This window comes from Centrocercus urophasianus, unplaced genomic scaffold (assembly GCF_019232065.1).
Source record: "Centrocercus urophasianus isolate 14NV4802_14NV808 unplaced genomic scaffold, USGS_Curo_1.0 seq_14, whole genome shotgun sequence".
Classification (NCBI taxonomy): domain Eukaryota; kingdom Metazoa; phylum Chordata; class Aves; order Galliformes; family Phasianidae; genus Centrocercus; species Centrocercus urophasianus.
Window position 1 is genome coordinate 27580683 of NW_024884586.1, and position 22298 is coordinate 27602980.

Here is a 22298-nt window from a genome sequence, read left to right on the forward strand (position 1 = left end):
TGGTTAGGTAATTTTACTTCTCCTAACTCATCTACCTCACCAAACACTGAATATCATACCTAATATAACGCTGGTTAAGTAACATCTCAGATGGGAGTGTTCTTAAAATTCAAAAGAGTGAACTCATAATAAATTTATAGTTTAACTGCTAATATGTTAATCTCACATATAATCTGAATCAGAAAACAAAAAAGTTGAAGCATGTACATAATCCTACTTAAAATGACATTAACTACATATATCTGTAAAATTAATGTGCCTGAAAGATTTGCTAAATCTAAACCTTCATGAAAATGGCATTTTTGAATACATGGACAGTATTTGTGTACAGTAGATGACCCAGCCTTCTAGATAACAGGGAATTAGAACAATTTCATCACTTTTTCTTTCTACTCTGCTCTTCATTCCTGACTTTAGACAAATAATTGGAAATGAATTTGAAATGAAAGAATTTCAAATGAAATATGAAAAACCTGCATTTCCTCAGATAAATGACAAAAATCAAATAACAGAAACAGGAAGACAGAAAGTGAATGTACAAATTCTGCAGAACAGGTGGGACAGAAAGAATATCCCACACCAGCTATCACTGCCACTCTTCGTTCTTCATCATGAAATAAACACCAAATTCCAATTATTTTACATTTGATGGTACCACAGTGCAATCTGACACCAAGGGGCCATAGAACACTCTCCCATTATCTATAATTTTGTGAGCTCTTCCTCAGTTCTGCAAACTTGCATAAGAACAAGGCTGCTCTCTGTGTGTTTCTGTTAGGCCAACACAATCCAAACTCCTTTACTGAAAACCAAAGAAACAAAGAAAAACTTAAAATACAAAAGTAAATATTTCTTACTTACTCGCAGTACTCATGACGTTTCTTCCCAGAGTATTAGTATTGTTATCACTGCTACTTCGGCTTAAATTCATGTTGTTTGTGGCATTGGTACGCGCTATGTTTGCCACTCTTCGTACAAAAGACTCCAGGCTCGAAGTTTCTCGAGATGATAAATTAGGAACGCTTGCACTGGAGCTCATTGGTGCCCCAGCAGCCAACAGAGAGCTAACTGAAAGTCTGTTACTTGCTGAGGAGCTTAGAGGCCGTTGGGATGCTGCTTCTTTATTAGTCAGTTCAGAAACTGAACTAACATCAGGAGAGCTTACACTAACAATTCCCATGGAGATAGCACTGGACTCCCCAGGAGTACGTATCGAATTATCAGGACCTAACTTCCTTTCTGTATTTTCATTTCCCATGTCCGCTGTTAAGGTGCTGGTGCTCGCACTGGAAGATGACCCTACTTCAGCCTGAGGTACATTATCAGCGGAAGACAGAACAACAATTGGTTCGTGGACGTCAGTGCCTGAAACTATATTTTGTTCCATTACACTTTCTGATCTCCGCTCCATTTTGGTCGAACCCAAGCTGATGTCGCTGCTACTGGCCACGCTACACACAGAACTGCTGCTTCCTTTTCTACTTGAGGAGCCTGCAGCAGCAGTCGTCTTGTCTGGACAGTTGTTTTTCACCAAGCTGCTCCATGACTGCGTTGTGCCTGAAACAGTGGATGAAACAGGTTTGGGTGATGCCGCTGAATCAGGGTCGTACCCTGGTGCAAGCTTGAGGTCAAACTTTCCTTCTGCGCCCATACGGTAAGAGTTAGAGCCACCAGCATCCCAGGTGACATCAATCCAGCCTGGAAAGGGACAGGAGTTTGTGAGATCCAGCAGAAAGCAGACAGGAGCGTCAGACAGTAGCTCCACAATGTGGGATCAGCTCCTCATAAGGGCTGCACATCTGAATTGATAAAATTACTGAATAACCCTTAAAGCCAATTAAAAAGGAAGAATGATTATGCAATTTGGCAATGTATTGTGAAAATTAAGGCAGCAAGCATGATCAGCTTCTATCTTCAGGATCCCAGAATCCAGCCAAAAGCAAAGTTTGCTTCAGGAATGAACCTGACCTACTAAGATCTCTCAAGTTTTTCTTATTAGATTTTCTAACATCAGAAACAATATCAGTGTAACTTGATTGTAACTGGCAAGAATCTGTAATTCCTGTATGAATATTTTATGTTTTTCTTTGTTCAATACTTGATATACGAGCATTTTATTAAATTGGTTACTTTCAGATTTGATACTTTTTTTCCATATAGTGAACGCAGGAGTTTAATGATACACAGCTTTTTGGCTCAATAATTTAGAAACTCAGGTATTTCTTACTCACAGGAAAAGTCTCAGAGCAGATAAAGACTACTTATTTCAGGCTTGCAAGAGGAATTCTTTTCACAGAAAGTTAAAACATTATACTGGGATCAAAACAGCACTAAAAAGAGATGCTGTTCCTCTTTAACTCCTTCATTAAATGTTGTAAGTTAAACATATTAAAGCTGTAATAATAAGGATAACATGTAAAATTTAGCTAACTAGAATAGAAATGGAGGAAAAAAATCTTTTTACTTCTCTGACACCTACTATAATCTCTGTCATCTAAAACACTTCTTTCAAGTTTTTGTTATTGTGTATTAACTTTACCAAATCTTGTGCCGCTACTCTAATCTATTCCATCATCACTTTAGACTGAAATAGAAGATCACAGGCATTTTTCTGTTTATAACTATCACCCTGGAGGAAGAACATTTTTAAAAAAAAAAAAAAAAAAAAAAAGGATAAAGCTTCCACAGAAGTAGACATCTCATCCCCATGCAAGCAGGCTTGTATCACATTTTTCTTTTTTACTTCAGCTGCATGACCTATATCTCAGTAGTTTCACACCACTGAAGCTCTGAGAGGCGAACTTGCCAAAGAGAAGCTTAAGTGTCTTTCCACATTTTAGTGGTATTTCTTACCAAACACAAAAAAAGTTCCACACAGTTAAACAGTATGATTTTTCCTCTTTATGTGTATCTGGATTAGGCATTCTGAAAAAGCACAATTAAATTACTATTCCTTTTTGTACAGTTCCTTCTATAATATTAATCACAGACAGTTCAAAACCTGCGCAATTTTTTAAAATATGTAGTACGTGCTTGTTCCTTTTAGTCTTGTTACTTCATTATTATGGCCCTCAAACAACTCAAGATTTGTTTAAAAATGTTAATAATTGCAGAAAAGCCAATGGGATATTAATTTCTAAATTCTATTTGCAAGACAACTGTGGCAGGACTAATAATATGCCGACAGATTTTTCACGTTTTGGCATCATTTCACAAATGAACCTCCATTTCACCTATACTTAATGGAAAAAGTTTACCAGAATGTAGGAACAAAAAAAAATTAACTTAGTAATATATACTATTCACAAATTAGAGTTAACATCTTAGAAGTGAGAGTGCAGCTATACATCTGGATGACAGGATGGTTCCCTACAGGCTACACTGAATGGCTTTAAAAAGACTCAATTTTTCAAAACATTCCAGATCACTGTATGTTGGACAATACTCAAAGTTTTAAGAAATGACACCTAAAGATCTGACTAAGAACGACTTAAAATGTTTCAGAAACAAGGTCAGTCTTATGTACACCAACACAGGGGTAGAGGTGGGGGAAACTGGGAAAGTATGTTCACAGCCCCTTTTGCTGACCTTTCAATATCTCATCCTCTTGAGCAATGTCTTCCCTTGGCTGTTGCAGGTTTCAGTTTTGATCCCTTATTAATTTCTTTTTTTTTTTTTTTTAAATCAACAAAATAACTCAAAACCAATGAAGCTAGCAAGGCAGGAAAGGTACAGAACACAACAAAAGTGAAGAAATACTGCAAATGCTAAGCTAGAAGAAATGAAGAATGTAAATGCAGATTTTGCAGTCCCAAAGCTAGATTAATCAGTAAGCATCAACCAACCTGGCATATTTTTATTTTGTTGTAATGAATGCCAATATAACAAAAAACAAAAACAAAAAAAAAAAAAAAAAAAAAAAAAAAACCAACAAAAAAAAACTAAAGGTCTAAAAATATTTCATTTACAACAATGATTTCTTTTCGATGCATTAATACGGAATTTCACAAATGGACCACTACAGTTACAGTACTTAGCTACCTCCTCCCCAAAAGTATCAGCTTCCTCAAGACACTAGAGTAGAAATACTATGATGTTACCAATTCCACACACAGATAGCAAATAAAATATCAAAAAGTCATGCAACAGAGATTTACGAATTCAGACAATTTGTACTCACCATTGTGCAACTCTCCTGTAACAGTGCCTTCACCCTGTGGGCTTCCATCCTGATCTCTCCACTTCCAATCAATTCCTCTGATTACTCGAGCTCCTGGAACCATGTATTTCAAAACTTGAGAACGGACCAGACGTCGCTGCCTTCGCAGATTTGCTTCAGCTTCTTTAGCAGCTTTTCCTTCAAGAAATACAAACTGGAATTAAATGACTGGAAAAGTATAGTAATACTGAACAGGGAATTTGAGCTTGTTTTTAAGCAAGTTCCAATGCAAAAGTCAGCCTTCTTTTTTTTGTTTGTTTGTTTTATCTTATTTGTATACTTTATGCTCATTAGTATTTTAAGGGAACAAAGAGGATATACACATTACTTTTCTTACCCAACTGGTCTTCACATACTCCGTTCACAGTGCCATAAAGTTCAAATCCAGACAGTGAGAGGTAGTGTGTTTGCCCACTGGCATTCTTTCCCATCTGTTTTATTCTAACATGCCTCCAACCTTGTTTCTCGTCCTTTGGAGGATCTAAAGGCCATGTTGCTGTAGACCTTCAAATTTGTTAGAAAAAAGTATGGGTAAAGAGAATTTTTTTTTTTATTTTTAATTTTTTTTTAAACATAACACTTCAGTATTAGAATCAAACAAATCATAACATTGATCCTTTATGGATAAAAATCATAAAGCTGCCAAGAACATAAGAAATAACAATAAGAAAGTAACATTAGGACCAAATTCTGGATGAGTGCTGGTGTTACTATTTTCTTTAAAAAAAATAAAATAAAATTACAAAAAGTGAATTCAGAATGACAGAGAAATATAAATGACATTACATGAACCATACACAGAACTTATGAATCACTTATGTTCCAATCCATCCTTGGTAATCTAGGTCACTCCTTTATGTAACTACGCATTGCATCCACGACGCGCATATAATTAGAACACAGTCAAGTATGTTTTTAACTGAGCACAATTTCATAAAAGCCAGTAAAATGCACTGACATACCCTGGTTCGTTGAGACTACAGTCATCAACATGAGTATACAAAGTAGTCCAGTTCTGTCCATCCTTAGATACCTGGAAAACCCAATTTCTGAGAGCAGATCGTCCATAACCTCGAGCATGGCGTAATGTGTAAGCTGATGGTATAACCCAAAGGCCAAGATCTATGGCAAACCAAGCATTCTTATCATCATTAGTATGACAATTGAGAGCTGAACTGTCACGGCTTAGGATGTCTTCTAAACGGCCATAAGGCAGATTTCTTCCTTCTGAAGATGTAACCACTACTAACCCATAGGCAGCTGGATTTACCCACTCATATGCAGTTCTATATTGAAAAGAGAAATGTACTGTTCAATTATTACTTACATTAAAACATAGGTATCACTAACATTTGACAGTTTACTGTAAATTATTGACTACAGCATTTTATTACAAACCAAAAAGTTAATATCACCTTAGATATTTTAAAAACTTCTCTAGAATGATCCAAACACTTTACTTTGCTAGAGCAGCTAACAAATATCCAACCACCCCCACCCTTTCTTTTTACTTTACCCATTCATACAAACTAATTTTCAAGCTGCCTTCAGATACATTTTTCTATTATTCAAGAGTCAAAAATAATTCTACTGATCAACAGTAAAAGCAAAGATAACTCTCTTCTTAAAAAAAAAAAAAAAACAAAAGTAACAGACTTCATTACAAATTTTCATTTTCCCCCCACTGGATGTTGTTTATTACATTGGAATTCAAAATATTTAGCTTAAAGAAACTCACTTCGCATTTGTCCCAATCCAGTAAATAATTCCGTTTTCATCAAAATCATGTTGATGCCTGAATACAAATGTTTGGCCTTCACGTAGTTTTCGTACAAAAACAAATGAAGCCCTATCAAAGTCGTACCACTGCTTTGCAACCTACATATAAATGCAAAAATAATAATAATAATTAGGGATGAAAAATGCAATTATTCCTTTGAGCTGGGTGCATAGTATGTTGCTCACCATTTTTAGAAGATACTGTTCTAGAGATTCAACAGTTGCCAACGGCTCCATCTTTAGCATTCTGCCAGTTCGATCTATCAAGGATGTCTCCCCTGAAGCACGTTCCAAACGAAACCTCAAACGCCTTGTCAATATCTGAAAGAGTATCTCAACATTAATCCAAGCTTTACAGTTCAAGTTTTGTAGTTTTAAGAAAAGCAGTATATTTTACTACAGCAGTTCCAGTGGCTTATCAGATATATTTCTGTGCAATTTAAGAAATCTATATTCCAATTTTGTGCTTTAAAAGGTAATCCATTTCTGTTGCCCCAACAATTCTTCAATAACAGTCAACATATAAGTCAACTAACTAGATATCAAGTAAATATTTTCATATTTCCTGTCTGTTCACAATTTTAATTTCCAAATTATAAGACCTATAGTAATAATAGAAAACTTGGAATACTGAGTTCAGCTCAGGGGTCCCCAAGCTTAAAAAGGGCATGGATCTGTTGGAGTGAGTCTACAGGAGGGCCACGAGAACGATCAGATGGCTGGAGGACCCTTTTTGTGAAGACACGCTGAGAGAGCTGGAGTTGTTCAGCCTGAAGAAGACTCCAGGAAGATTTCATAGCAGCTTCCTAGGACCTAAAGGTAGCTTACAAGGAAGCTCCAAGAGGGCCTCTTCATCAGGGAGTGCTGGGATATGACAGGGTAATAGCTCTCAGCTAAAGCAGGGTACATATAAATTAGATATTAGGAATTCTCCACAAGGAGAACAGGAAGGCACTGGAAGAGGTTGCCCAGAGAAGCTGTGGATGTGACACTCCTGGAAGTGTTCAAGATCAGGAGCAACCTTATCTAGTGGAAGATGACTATCCACAGCAGGGAGGTTGGAATTATACAGTCTCTAAAGCCCTTTACAAGCCAACCCACTCTATGACTCTAAGAAATTCATGTAATGTTTATATACAGACACACACAAAAATACATATATTTTTTCCTTCAAATTGAAGCTTTCCTGTACAAAAATCTACTAATCATACAGCTGAGATAATACCATACTGAGCATACAGGAGACCTTTAAACTATAACAGCCCATCTTCAGGCATCATAAATGAACTTGTTTTATAGTTGTCTTCAACAAACCCTTCTTTTTGAATACAATTACAATCTAGTTATGAAGATACTCATTGGGGAACATATTCTTACATGAAAAGAACATTCAAGGACAAAAAAAAAAAATCACTATCACTATTACTTCACAATATGAAAGTAAATCAAAGCAGAGGAAGATCCACACATTAGGGAAGGTATTAGAGCAATTAAATGCTAAGAACCTTGTTGTTATTTAGTTAACTTTATCCAATTTACAAGAGTGTATTTCATACAATTTTCACGCATGTAATTCTTCCTGAAATCCACATAAAATATTCAGTTGTGTAACAATATACAATACTGTGTGATATCACTGTACATTTACCTGAAGATTGTAAGTAGATCCTGGTGTATCATATAAGTGAAGAGGTAGACGTTCAATAGATTCTAACACTGCTATTAATTTCCGAATTAATGCAACTGCTGGTCGACTGTGAAGGCGAACAGTTACTAGGTTATCACATATACAAGAAAAAAAATCCATAATATTTCAGTGAATAGTGTCTACATGTAGCAAATATTTCAATACGCTATTTCTACTGGTGTAGCTTGAGTTGTTCACCTTTGGCATCCAGTCTGGCTATAGCACAGTAAGAAAAATACTACCTTGCAAACAGTAATGAGCAAAAAATGCCACCTCTGTATTTGTCAACAGATGCACATTCATCAGTTGACTCTTGCAGATGGATGTAATTAAATTTTTCTTTTCTTCTAATTACCACTTCAATACTTAGTAATAAATACAGTCTTTTAAGACCAATTCTCTATTTAATCACAGAAATCACAAAATTGTAATGGAAAGACATCGAATTTGCCTTCAAACTTTTTTAAACATACATTCTTTAATCACAAATGCTTGTTATGTTTTTTCGGTGGTGTGGGTTTTTTTTGTTTTTGTTTTTGTTTTGTTTTGTTTTTTTTTTTTTTCCTTCTTTTAAACCTACCTTTCATCATCTTCATTTTCACTGAATGCTGTTTTGAATACATTTATTCTTTCTACTAGTTGACTACAGTCTTGTTTCATATCTAAATCAACATTCTAAGAGAGAAAAAAAATAAATTTTTATATATATATAAATACAGTGCAACACATTCATTCTTTATATTGGCATACTACCCGTTTAGGCTTACTGAATTCTCTTTTCAAAAACCTTTATCTCTAAAGCTAAACAATACCAGCCATTAGAAATGATCACGGTTTACTGAAAGACATTTAGCAGCATGTTTGAACTGAAGCAATCTGTAGTGATAGTACATAATTAATGGGTCAGATCATTGACTGGTGCAATGCCACTTGATTTTCATCAAGACAAAAAAAAGACATAACAGATCTTTAAATTATTGCCCACGTCTACACATTCTTTCAACAGCTTTTCTTCAGAGACTTATGTTCTGTAAACTCACGTTATTTAAAACTGTAAGCAATGATTGAACTAATCCACTGCTGCACATTTCATATGGAGAAATGGTATTCTCATCCTTCAAAAGTACAATTAAGTTTTCCAAAGCAGTTTTCATCAAATCTCTCCAAGTGTTTTCTCCCTCAATACACTGAAAGACAAGAAGACAATTACAGTGAAACAAGGCAACAGTTTTTTCACCTGGGTCTTTTGAGAAGCAATATCCCAGTAATGCACATAACTGCACAATAAGAAAAAAAACTTCACCAAAACACTCCACCCCGCACAAAAGATCCCACTACAAAAACATTGTTCAGTTATCACACTGTGCCTTTCTTTTACATAATTACATAGACGAATCTAAATGTTAGTATGTGAAATCTACTAACATCACATATTATAGAATAAAGGAGATATGATTACCTGTCTGTTTGTATGAAGTTCCCATGCAGACTCTAACTGTGTTGCTATATTCCTCAGTGTTACAACTACTCCTCGAGGCATGCTTTCAACGGCTTTAAAATGATCATCATATAAATCTCTTGCCATAGTGCGTACCTACAAAAGGATTTTCATTATGTGAATGAGACCTCTTTATTATTCAAGATTCCAGAAACAAACTTATCATACAACATACATCATAAGATGAAAAGGCTGTGAAAGGATAAATGACACAGGAAAACAGAAGGAAATAAGCAGAATCTTACTGAAAGTTATAGAAATTAAGCTTTAACAATCACCAAAACGTTCCAACCAACTACACAACTTCCATCAATTCAAAACAACTGGAACAAGAAATAGATGTATCATGCATTTATATACACCAGTAACTTTAAAAAATAAGAATAAAAAAATTCACAAAAGATAGTTAAGTTGATCGCAACACCAGGAGAACAGGATTTCCTTACAATTTAAAAAAAATAAATTGTTTTTCTTTAAAAGAGTACAGCAAATGAAACTCTCTGGACTAAAGCAGCTGCAAAACTGCTTTGTTGTAAGTTTGGTTTTCCAGCTGTCCCCTTCAAACTTAAATTGTGTATAGCTGAAATTAAAGAGTATCTTAAACCCCTAAGAGAAAACTGTATCTCATACACATAATGAAAAATAAAACAAAGTCAATTAAATTTTAAATATAAAACTCATAAATGTTTGCCAACCTTCTGTTTTGTCTTCTCCAGTTTAGATTTTAACTTCCTTCCTCTTTTGCCAGTCCAACCAGTCACAAATTCTGATCCTGCAATGTATTTTTGGAAACGTCACAATTTCCCACAGGTGTGTAAAACAAAGAAACTACCTGGTATATATGTGCTCCTACCTGTGCATCATACATACCTACATACTTACCCAGAGAAGTTTCAGCTGTAAATGAATGCTTTGTTCCTCTGTTAGATTCAAACACAAAGCCTGGCAGATCTTCTTTCAATATTGTAGCTTGCTGACCATCTGAATTGTGGATAGCGATTTCTCCTTCTTTTAAACAGGTAAGTGACCAATTTCCCACAGTAAGTTTAGTTGGCCCAGGTGCTGATAAAATTGGCTGACTTGCAGTAGATGGCTTTACTTGGCTTCGAGCTCTTTGCAGTTTCTCTAGGAATTCACTCCTACTTTCTAGTTAAAAAAAAAAAAAAAATTTCTTTCTTTTAACAATTGATTTCACTATCATGTATCTCCCAAAAGCAAAATAACTGAGCACATACAATGCAAAATTAAGTTTGAAATTAAAAGTTGTATTTTAAAATTCTTCCCACTACGTATTCCAGCAATTCCAGCATTCCACACCAACAAATTCCATTAGTCAACCCACTATACTCCTGCCAGCCATTGAATTACTAGAAAGTATACCATGGGATTAATCAGCAATGATTTAGGACAGCACAACATATTGTACAGTTCAAGACTTAAAGAAGCTATTCCGAATCAATGCTGTGTTGTAGGATTTTTAGTTAAATCTTAAACACTAGTTTTGTATCTCAAGAGAAAGAGGCTGCTGCACATGCTTAACAGGTTAAACATCAAGCAATGACACTGCAACGTCAGCACTCCTTAGTAGACACCTGCTTGACAGAAAAAAAAATAGAAAAAAGCCTAATTTAACCCTAGTTTAGCTACTTCTCTTCCATAATAACCATGCTAGAGATCTTGTTCAAAAATTTGGTATATCTACTCAATAATTAAAGAAAATAAAAACTTAAAAAAAAAAAAATTGATAGGAACAGGCATATAATCTTAAATTGACAATCTAAGTTCTCTTCACTCCTATTCAATTACTCTTCTATAGAAACAGTAGAATTCCATCCCATTCCACTAGTTGGAAGAAAGCAAGCAGAAGTTTCATCCAGGAGATATGATGATTAAGAAATGAGTCGCGTTGATTTCTTAGAATTATGTTGTATGATTAGATCTGTCTATCAACACAACTGTCTGCCTTGTTTAAAGGATTTGAGAATACACTTTGTCAAAAAAAATTCAGAAGTGCTTTCCAGTAGTGTTATAATCTAGAAACACACCGTGTCTCAACCTGTCTTCACATCTAAAAATTGAGGGAAAATGACATTGGCACTTCATTTCTGTCCTGAATCGTAATACAACACGTTCTGTTATTTCACCCTACAGCTTGTTGAAAACGTAATATCATAAAGCATTTCACATTGATTGGTTCATAAACGTATGAACTGCTGCAAAAAAGATGAAACAAAAAGGAAGGGATGTTTTCACCATATCAAGTCGCATCCATAACAAGTTGCATACTCTGTACAGAAAATTTAACAAAACTCTGTACATTGCCAGTGTATAAGGTCTGTTCCCTTATCGTCTCTCCAACAATTAAGACACTGTAATTTGTTTCCCAGTCTTGATGAGAAACTTTCTGTTACTTTATCTCCAAACACATGCAATTTCATTCTGCTAGCTAGAAGCAAACAACGGATTGCCATTTCAACCTGCTTTTCCTCAGACAGCCACTACAAAGTGCTTTTAATGACTGGGGTGAAAAATTAAGTATGCAAAATTAAGAAGAAACAAAACAAAACAAAGTTAATACACTTCCACTGGCAAGATGTTCACTTTACACAACTCAACAAGGAAGTCAAGTTACGGTCACATGCTATCTCATGAAAAGCATCACAATTAACTGACCACCTTCCACCTGTTTACTTCCTTTACTATTTAGTAAGCCAATTCCTGCAAAACAAAATAACTCCAATCAAATCATATAAATAAATAAAATAATCTCAAAACTTAGATTTGAACTGAGAAAAAACTACCTGAACTATCAGATCCTCCCTCTGGGCTTCCGCTGGAGTACATTGTGGCCAGTTTTCCATCCAAGATAAATCTGAACCATCCATTACTACCATTAGACAGTTCCAGGGCTGCAGCATCACTCCAGATGTACAAGCAGTCCCTTCCCCTAATGATTGACCAGTCTCTCCAGTGATATGGTTTACCCTGCTGCAGCTCCTTAGCATCCTCCTGTGGTTCATCCTCCTGTTAAAAAAAAAAACAAAAGTATTTAAACAAAAAGCACACAAACAAAAAACACCACAGAAAAACAAAAACGCAATACAAAATTTTTTAAAAAGATTTAAGTATAAAACAAACTAAACCTTTCTGCCTGTAAAATACATCTTTGAAAGCATTCTTTAACAGAACTACTTCAGAGAAGTCCCTTTTCAGATACCGATCAACTCAATAACAGCAGTCTACTGACTGGGCATCTACCTCTCTTCAAAACTCACTTTGTGAGAACAGAATGCTTAAGGCAGGAAGAGACCTCTGAAAGACATCTTGCCCAAACTCCTTGCTCACATGCAGGGTCACCTAGAACCAGTTGTCTAGAAACATGTGCAGATGACATCAAAACTTAAGGCATAACAAATTTTGACTAAATGAATAATACAAGTGTCTGAGCTGTCTCTAAACTACTGATTACTGGAAATCAGCAAACAACTTCAACATGCATTTAAACTATTCATCATGTAGAGAATTATTTTTGTTTTTATGTTTTTGATATATTTCATATAAATAAATATTTAAAACCACCTATAGTTATCTGATACATGCACACTGAAAAAGATGCACAGCAAATATCAGTGTCCACTTAACAGAACTAAGTACATACAAATACAAATACTCAGTAGGTAACAATATGCTAGAGGAAACTAAATTACAAAACAATAGCAACAACAATGAAACAATTCAAAAACTGGAATACAATAAGCATTAATTTAGTAAGTTATCTAGCTACCTTCATAGTACTCCTGTAGGAGAAGTGCTGGTTTTATAGGAACAAATAAATCTAGCGTTTCCGTACTTACTTTCTCAGGTTTAGACTCCTCTTCATTCTCATCATCAGATGAAGGTCCTGCCAAAGTTGACACTTTACTGATTACACCAAGTCTAGCCAGTTGATCTAGAAAAAGATCACCGCCTTTATCCACCAAATCCCTTATGATTTGCAACGCTAACAAATGGCCATCATCATCATCCTGTAATAAATTAAAATGGAAAGGAAACAATAAGTGAGATCTCTTTACTTAATATCTTGACAGGATGAACTTCATACCCAGTTATAGATGAATGCTATGAACACTAAAACATTCACTATTAATAAGCATGTGGAATTGATGAGCATAATCTTTTTTTTTTTTTTTTTTTTTTTTTTTAAATAAAGTGGCTTTGGGAAATGTTACTTCTTCCTACCTCTTGATCAAGAACTGTAGCTGTTATCTCAACCAGTATTGTGGGCAGATTGTGGCCAGCATCAGAGTCACAAACCTCCTTCAGCAGCGCCTCAGAACAAAAATGTATCATTTTTCTAATGAGAGCAAGACTTGCTTTCCTTTAAAACAGATGACAGGAAAAAGATTTCTTACAAAGAAAGGAAGCAGTACTCAGGGCAACAAAAATGTTCAAGATATAATTGCTTTTGCATATATTTATGCAAGTTTACAGAAACAGTTTTTTGAAATGAGTTCCAGTTCTGGAACAGATTGTTAAGTGCCAGATTAACTCCAAGAATAATCCATCTACTGATCTTCTTAATTCTACAATACTATGACACTCTAACATACTCCAGCCTTTTCCACCCTTCTCTAGTCAAATCAATTCCACATTCTGCCTTCTTAGTGATGGCAGTTCATTTCTGCATGCACCATCTGACACTTAGGTATCTATTTCAGTCTTCAGCCTGTCACATGCTTTCAGCATTTCGGTTAGATCCCTAGAGTTCTGAAGTCTAAAATTACCATTAGACCATTCCACTTTCCATGTTAAAAAGCAAAATAAATTCACAAGTCAATTACTTGTGTATGGTTAAAGATGAATTTTTATTCCAAGTGAGTTTTAAACTTATGATTAACCACATTTGAAAAGAAAACTTTAAAATATGAAAAGTGACAGTCTTCAACAGCAGTTAATTACACTGCTTAACATCACTTCTTTTTTTATTTAAAATGGCCTAATTTAAGCTGCCCCAAAGCTCTTCTTACCTAGAAGTACCCATACACCGGGATCACAAGTACGAGAGCAAACAAATATTATGTTTACAGCATAAAAGGCTGAGAGGTTAAGGTGAGACACAATTTATCACAAACACAGCATGCCACACACAATACTGCTATTTAAGTATCGAATTACATTGCCTTCTCTCAGCGACAAGCATCATTCCCAGCTGATAAACACTTCAGCTATGAAGAAGCTTTCTACAATAACTTTTTCCAGTCTGAGCTCTCCCGTGTATGTACTACTTCATTAGTTTTCCTCTCCTAAAAGAGTACTTCCATTACAGCAGCTGTAACCAAGTACAGTATCCATAGTGCAAGTTACTATAAGAACACAGTATTGTGTCATAATGCTCCCTGTAGCCAAGAGTATGCCTTTCTCTCTCCCACTTTGACTGATCATATTCCTTTCAAGACACCACTTTAGCTATCTAAAATACAATGTAAAAATAAGACCCAAAGCTTTTCAAACCATCACTTCTATTTGAACAAAAGCATGTTAAAATATCACTTGCATTACTCCACCTTTCAGATGTGATAATTTTTACTATAAAAAAAAAAAAAACAAACACCTTAATCTACCTTCACATCTTCATCAGAGACTATTAAAAAAAGAAAAAATATGCAGGGAAATTGACAATCCCGCCTATTACCTTATTGAAGGCAACATAGTTTGTTGAAATGTTTGTGCAAATACAGGCAATAATCTTTTCAAGTATATAGGTGCCATTTCTGGATCGCCTTTGGGTTCATTACATTCTTCCTCATCCTTGTTTGCATCTTTCTTTTTCTTCTCATCTCCTTTGTTAACAGGACACATCCAATCCCCTGGAAAATAAACAAACAAAAACACCTTCACATATAAGTAAAAAGTTTTCTTTATTAAGATCTGGCTGTCCAAACAGTAATATAAGTTTTACTTTTTAGAAACGTATACGTCAAGTCTTTGTAAAGAAAGTCATGAGGTAAGGTACTACCAAAGATCACTTACTAGAGTAGCTCAAACTACTTAAAATAAATACAAACAAACAACTGTCTATGACTAAAGTGCTAGAAGAGCCCCACAGGCAGGGAAAGTGCAGTTTACACGTAGAAAGGATGCCATAGAAGCTAGCAAGACTGACATGTCCTGAAACAGGGCAAACAGCTGAAGACCAGTACCTCTGGCATTGCGTATGTGCACGAAGTTTCTTCTGTAGCTCCCCTTCTCTCAAGGAGACGTGAAATGTTACATGCAAGGATGGTCACAAAACACTATTTTCACGTTTTTTTTTTTTGGTTTTTTATTTGAGTAAAAATTCTGATAACTGAATTAAAAGGGCAAGGAATTAAAATCTGCACTCACCTGGAGACTGTAGAATAGCTACTACTTCACTGTGACCCCTTTCACGAGCTTTGTCTAAAGGAGTTTTCCCATCTTCATCTCTTAAATCAGGGTTTGCACCATGTCGCAAGAGAGTCTGAGAACATACATTATCAAACATTAATACTAAGATTTCTTCTTCCAAAGATACAAATATATTTTTCCACACATTCTTCCAACATTTTTCTCATGCTTTCATGCAAAGTTAGAATACAATGTGCTTCTTATATCTGTAAAATTGATAACTACTTTTATTCATATTACTGACTTACTGTAACCAAAACTTTGTATTGCAATAAACACAGTAAAGAACAAGCAAATATTTGACAGTACACACATTAAAGATGCTGCCTCAAATAATTTACATATAGAACAAAGCCAAAAATTCAGTACATAAGGCTTCCTAATAGCATCAGTTTAAATCTTACCTTTGCTACCTGAGGTCTCCCAAAACATGCTGCATAATGTAATGAGGATGACCTCTGCCCTCTGTTAACATCAGCACCCCTTTCACAGAGAAATTCTACCTATAAAACAAGAAAAATCAAACAAGTTTTCTCATGTCTTGCTTTACAAAAATAACCTAAACTTTTAACATTCTCTGAAATCTATTTACCATTTCCTGAGTTCCAAAAGCTGAGGCCCAGTTCAAAAGAGTTTGTCCTACGTCATCCATAAAATTTACTTCAAAAGCTGAAAGACACAATTAAAAATAATTGAAATTATATTATATTAAAAGATTAAGCTTCGGCACTGTTCCTTAAGCAAATGGTAGGTCTGAAAAAAATTAAACATCTTCAAATAAAAGCAATTACACTGTTAACTATAATCCAGAAAAAAAGGAAGTAGCAGCACTGGAATTATTACAAACAGGAAATGTTGTGCATTTAACAAAATCAACTTGTATTTAAGATTTCAAGGTACCACTTAAGTATTACAACACCATACATTATAAAAACAGAAAGATAAATAAAATATCTGATTTCCTTTTCAGACAATTCTTGCTCACCTCCTGTGTCAATAGCATCTATTAATGCATCGGTATCCTTACTGCGGATGCAATCTATCAGCTGCCGATGAGAACGTTCACCAGAACTATCCAGCCTTCGCAACCCTGGAATTCTGCCTGTAGATCCAGCACTGGATTTTGGCAGGGCTTTTCTCCCTTCGAACAGTAGCACCAAAAGAAGATCTACTAACCGCATGGTATCCAGTACACATCTCTCATCACCCTGCAACGCACTTTCTATAGAATCTGGAAGTTCAGATCTTAGGAGATCCTGGAAATAATTAAAAGTCTGAACAATAAAAAATATACAGGGCTTTAGAAAATACTATCAAAATTGGGTTTCATTTCCATATGAAATGTTTCAGTTTTTTTTCCTCCTCTTGATAAATAACCTATATGTGTGTGTATATATACACATATCTTTCATAGCCTATAAATGTATACATAGAACAGCAACACAAGTTTTGCATATGCTAAAGGAATATGTACAGGAAAAAGCCCTAAGAGAATAAGAAGCTGTAGTGTAAAATGGTTTCTTACATGTGTTACTACTGGAGAGCCTCTACACAGGGTTGACAACAGGCTTACAATAGTTGACACCTGATTACTTAATTTAGAGTCTGCAGCTGTAGATGGTGCTCCAGTGCTAGTTCGGCCAGGTTTGCAAGCTGAAGATGGTCCTGATGCTGTCCCACCAGCAGCTGCCATGCGAGATAACAATTCCTCAGTTAATCCATGCTTAGCTAGTGGAGCTGGGTCAACTCCACGACGTGTGAATCTGTCAGCTAATGAAGCAAAACATCGCAGAGCTCCATCTGAAACCTAAGAAAGAAGTGTAAGTGAAAAGATGAATAATCTGTCACTTAAGGTGCTAAAAGGATTTTTCCAGAAACAAACAAACAAAAAAGCTCATTTCCCCAAGCTCCCTTGGTATTTAATGAGCGGAGACAGTTCAAAGTTGGAACACAACAATGTTCTGAAACACTCACTAAAGGATTGTACTGTTTTCTTACCCCTTTCTCTCTTATAATTGTATAGGAAAATTGTGTAAAATTCAGTATTGTATCTCTTTAACTACATACACAAAGACACAACAAATATACAGCAACATTTAATTAGAAAATTTGCTTATTAAATACATTTATAAGTCTTTAAGCCCCCACATAGTTATATATATGTTCTTTTTACAAGAGATAGAACTACTTACAATCCCCAATAGCAACTGTCTATTCTGATAACATAGTTCAAAAAAAAACAAAACACAATCAACCTGCAGTTTGGTATTTAGGCACTGAGTGCAAAACATTTTGGTTGTTTTGATGTTAGAAATTGAACTGATTTTCTAATTAAGCTGCAAAAGGGAAAAAAAATAAAAAGAAATAAAATAAGAGAGTGCACTGAATTTTTACTTCCACTTTTAGACATTTACTGATTTCCAAATTTATTCTTTTAAGGTACAAGGACAATTTTAAAAATATTTGAATTTCATATACTGATAAGGTACTCTACTATGTTATAATTTCATGACACTAATACTACGTTATATTAAACTGCTGCTTTCTTTTAATAGAAATGCCATGCAACAAGCCATTAGCTGAGATACTAATTCAGAACTGCCAAAGCATTAATTTACTAAGTATTCGATAGCTAAGTTGTATTTGAAAGTCTACTTGCTTCTCTTCAGTAAAATAAATTTCGCAATTGTCCCAAGCCTACAAAAAGGACTAATTGGCAGAAGTGGTTTACAACATTTAAATAACCCCATCTATCTGACAGGGATAAGTTGAGTTTTTTGTGGAAAAACAAACAAACAAAAACACACACACATACACATACATACAAAACCTGAAATTCAGGTTCCTCACTAAAGTTTAAAAAATAAAAATGCAACCCACAGTGACACTGTGGAAATAAGGCTTACTGATGATCCTCTTAACAGCCCAGCAAAAAATACTTCTGGCAAACTGCCCAGGAAAAGGATCCAATTTCTCTTCAGGCTTGTGTTGAAAACAGAACAGGGGGTTGCCTTGAATTCCTCTTATCTATACTGCACATTACACTAGAAATGTCTCTACTCATTGTATCACAGACTTTGCACAGGCACATCAATGTGAGCTGCTTCTGGCATGTTTGCCTTCCTAAACATAAGGTAGCAAACCAGCCTCTCTGAAGTTTAAGTAAAAACAAAAACAAACAAACAACCAAAACAAACAAAAAAAACCCAGTATCTATTCATCATCAAACTCTAAGTTAATACAATTCTTAGTCCCAAAAGTGACACCAATTTCTAGTGCAGCCCATTTTCAAATTGATTATCACATATAGAGGCCTTAAAGACAGTTGCTACACATATTATGGAATTATTAGCCATTTAGCCAGACCATATTAAGTTAAAAATCATCAATCTTCAGTAAGTTGAAGACTTGAAAAACAAATACTCTCATGACTAAATACAGCACTTGCTGGCATAGTCCCTGCATGCCAAACATTCTGATTTATCAGTACTTTCATAAGAGATTTTTTTCTTTATCTTACAATGGTGACTAGATACGTCCTCTGACATCTTGCTGCCATTCTTTAACAGCAAGGGGTATAAACAATTCCTTCGATCTTTACGTAAATCATAATGTAAACAATTTACCAATTTCACCAGAACTGCCCCGTCAAAAATACACAAGCAAGGTTCAGCTTCTTTAGTCCTGCACGAAGGGCATTAGTACTGTTAACAAAGCAACTGTACTGTGGAAGATATTTATACTTTTTCCTCACAAATCATAAGAGAAGTAGGAAGGTTAAAAAAGCAAACATACATAAGCTATTCTTGGGGCCTCATTTCATCTGGCCTGAACTCAATTAATCAAGTGCAATTACTCACTGGCTACCCAGACTTGGTCATAAAGTGACCAAGAAGAAAGAAAGAAAAAGAAAATAACAGGAAGTTACTGGGCAAATCCAGAACAAAGATCAATATTCGTCATAAATCCTGAAGCTTCCTTCACAGAAAGTATACAGATCTCAAATTTACTTACTATCAAGTGGACTCCCTAAGCTTAAGCAAACTCATCTTTAAGCATCAAATACTAAAAGACAAAGTTTATGAAAGTTGGAATTTTTGCTCAGATCTCCAACAGTCTCCAAAAAAAATTTTTTTTTTTTTTTTTTTACATTTTAAATTGAGAAATAAAAGACTACAGACTTATGGTCTAAACTTCAGAGTTAGCTTGCCTCAGATGATCAGTGATTATTAAAGTTTTATGTCTAAAAACCAAAGTAGCTTGTTCATTTGCAGCAGCCAGCTGACATGTGGTTATTTCAAAAAGATCTGAAAATACAACATAAGCATAGCACACAGTCAAAAAGACCTACCATGTCATATCTGGGAGTCTAACTAAACAAAAATAAGGAGTTGGGGTGGAGTAAAGACAGGAATAGGGACAAAGGTGGGGTGAAAATGGCACTGACAAGAAACCTGGCCAGGATGCAGCAAAAATTTGACTAAACAGCTATGGCAAAGCATTAATGTGACATACACAAAAGAATGCTACCAGTTGGAAAATTAAAATTAAAGGAATTATTTCCTAGATTTTACATTACATCAAGTTTATAAAAGTGTTGTAAAAAAGTGATGTTGGGTCTTCAGTAGTACCGTTTAAGTGGCTTCCAGTACTATATTTCAACATGTACTGTGGATGTTTTTGTTGTTTCCCTTAGTCTGGCAACAGAAAAACGAACTAAACTTTCACGTTTTATTTATACTCAGTATAATACTGACTGAAGCACAGATATAGATCAACTACTTCAGATGCTATTTCCAAGAAAAAGTCACCAGGACATTTCTAAATAAATTGTCAGAGGCAGGATAAGATCATATTCACACAATAGCACTTGCAGTTAAACACTAAGCAGTATTTATATTCTCTTGTCATCACAACTGTAAAAAAAACTACCACAATATCCAAATATAACCACTACTATGTAAACACCTCGTTATGAAGACTATATAAAAATACAAAGCCATTCATTTATTAAACACAATGAACGTTAAATTCACAATTTATTGAGCCAAGAGTTACATTACCTGATGGTCTTCATGTTTTAATAAACTAGACAGTGATTCCACACAGATCTCTAATGAAGAATCCTGAGGTTCCATTTTGCCACACAGCCTGGATACTACAGCCATAGCAGAATGTAAAGTATCTTTATGAACAAGATGTCCGCTGTCACGAATAAATGTCAGGACACAGTTCAATCCTCCAGCTTCAAATACAGCTCCTGACTCACGGGTACAGATTAATTCCAACACCTAAAATGAAATGAAATATAAATACAGTAGATAAAAATGCAGTTAGCTGTGTATATACACCTACAGAACTTAAGTAGGCAAAAACATAGCAAAACCTTCTCTTCAAAACCCATAAGGAGTCAAAACATCCAGCATACCAACAGTTTTACTTTAGGACACAGGACCAAATACAAGAAAATCCCCCCCTACAGTAGTTTTATTGTTGCTGGTTTTTTGTTTTTTTCTTTAAGAAGTGTTCATAAGGAAGGCTAAATAAGATCATCTTTTTCTGAGAGATCATTAAGTTTCAGGTAACACACAACTGAAAGCTCTGAAACTTCCATAAATCCTGTTACTTCAGTGACACTCTTTCAAGTAACCTGGAATAGCATAAATAGGAAATGCATGTGCAAAGTCTTAGTTTTAGTCCTTGATTACTACGGCCTATGTGCTGTCACATAACAAGTTACACTGTATGGAAAAGATTTTGAGGGTCTCGTAAATTCTTCTGAAAACTTCACAAGGCTGCTCTGGAGCTATGCCCCATACTATGGAAGAGACAACAAACAATTTAATTTCTATTAACAGTAGGTGAATTATAAAATTAGCCCTCAGCATGCTCATCAATTTAGACAAACAGGAAAACTTTATTCTAGAATTTTTGGGTTTTTTTTGTGTGTAGATTGATACATTCCTTTTTCTGACTGACAATAAAGCTGAGAAGCACAGCTGGCACGTAAACTTTAACATACTACGCATGTCTTTGCTTCATTTTTTTCTTTTTGATGATATACAGAATTTGAATACAAGCAAACTGTTCTGGAATAGCAAGTTTTCCAGATCACTCTTAGACAAAATTGTACCTTTTCTACAAGAAAACATACCTTCACGCACTGCTCAGCCAAATCTCTGCTGGTTCTGTTGTTAAGCTCAACAACTACTAAACGATTACAAAGTGCCTTTATAGCTCCATCAACTCCAACAATCCTACGGGTGCATTCTGCTGATACATCCAGATAATAGGTGATGGCACGAGCTGTTACTTCTAATACATTGTCTGGTGCACTTTCATCAAGAAAAATTTTGCACAGTGCTGGTAAAAAAGTTCGAGGAGGACATCTGAAGAAGAAAAAAAGATTAATTAGTACACTGTACAAGATCCTGCACATTAAGAGATTTCATACATCTCTACATTAAATGACTGATGCTTTTCATGCTATTGCGAGATTCTAGATTAGTTTACAGTTGGTCGAAAACATTCAGATAAAATGCAGGTATCTCACATACACCCCAAAATTCAAATCAGCAAACTAAAAAGATGCCACAATAGAGGGGAAACCCAGAAGAATAAAAATATTCTTGACATTCTGCGTATGTTAGGAAAAATATATCATCTTAGAAAGTTGTTTTTGAATTTAA

General features: G+C 35.1%; 1 protein-coding gene across 5 annotated transcripts in view; it reads right to left on the reverse strand.

The window, feature by feature from the left end:
* Window positions 1–22298, reverse strand: part of HECTD1 (HECT domain E3 ubiquitin protein ligase 1) — a 55797-nt gene that overhangs the window by 18312 nt on the left and 15187 nt on the right. Inside the window, exons 3-25 of one of the 5 annotated variants that reach the window (XM_042813394.1) lie at window positions 21764–21998; window positions 20673–20900; window positions 17135–17416; window positions 16595–16865; window positions 16202–16278; window positions 16014–16112; window positions 15568–15682; window positions 14876–15050; window positions 13423–13561; window positions 13038–13208; window positions 11985–12207; window positions 10066–10329; window positions 9879–9955; window positions 9145–9279; window positions 8726–8872; window positions 8266–8360; window positions 7647–7752; window positions 6185–6319; window positions 5958–6097; window positions 5182–5505; window positions 4557–4723; window positions 4181–4357; window positions 862–1698 (exon numbers count right to left, since the gene is read on the reverse strand). In XM_042813394.1, coding sequence (XP_042669328.1) covers window positions 862–1698; window positions 4181–4357; window positions 4557–4723; window positions 5182–5505; window positions 5958–6097; window positions 6185–6319; window positions 7647–7752; window positions 8266–8360; window positions 8726–8872; window positions 9145–9279; window positions 9879–9955; window positions 10066–10329; window positions 11985–12207; window positions 13038–13208; window positions 13423–13561; window positions 14876–15050; window positions 15568–15682; window positions 16014–16112; window positions 16202–16278; window positions 16595–16865; window positions 17135–17416; window positions 20673–20900; window positions 21764–21998 — 4619 coding nt within the window. Of the gene's footprint in view, window positions 1–861; window positions 1699–4180; window positions 4358–4556; window positions 4724–5181; window positions 5506–5957; window positions 6098–6184; window positions 6320–7646; window positions 7753–8265; window positions 8361–8725; window positions 8873–9144; window positions 9280–9878; window positions 9956–10053; window positions 10330–11984; window positions 12208–13037; window positions 13209–13422; window positions 13562–14875; window positions 15051–15567; window positions 15683–16013; window positions 16113–16201; window positions 16279–16594; window positions 16884–17134; window positions 17417–20672; window positions 20901–21763; window positions 21999–22298 lie in introns of all 5 variants that reach the window. The other 4 variants (XM_042813393.1, XM_042813391.1, XM_042813395.1 and 1 more) reach the window with 4 other exon arrangements.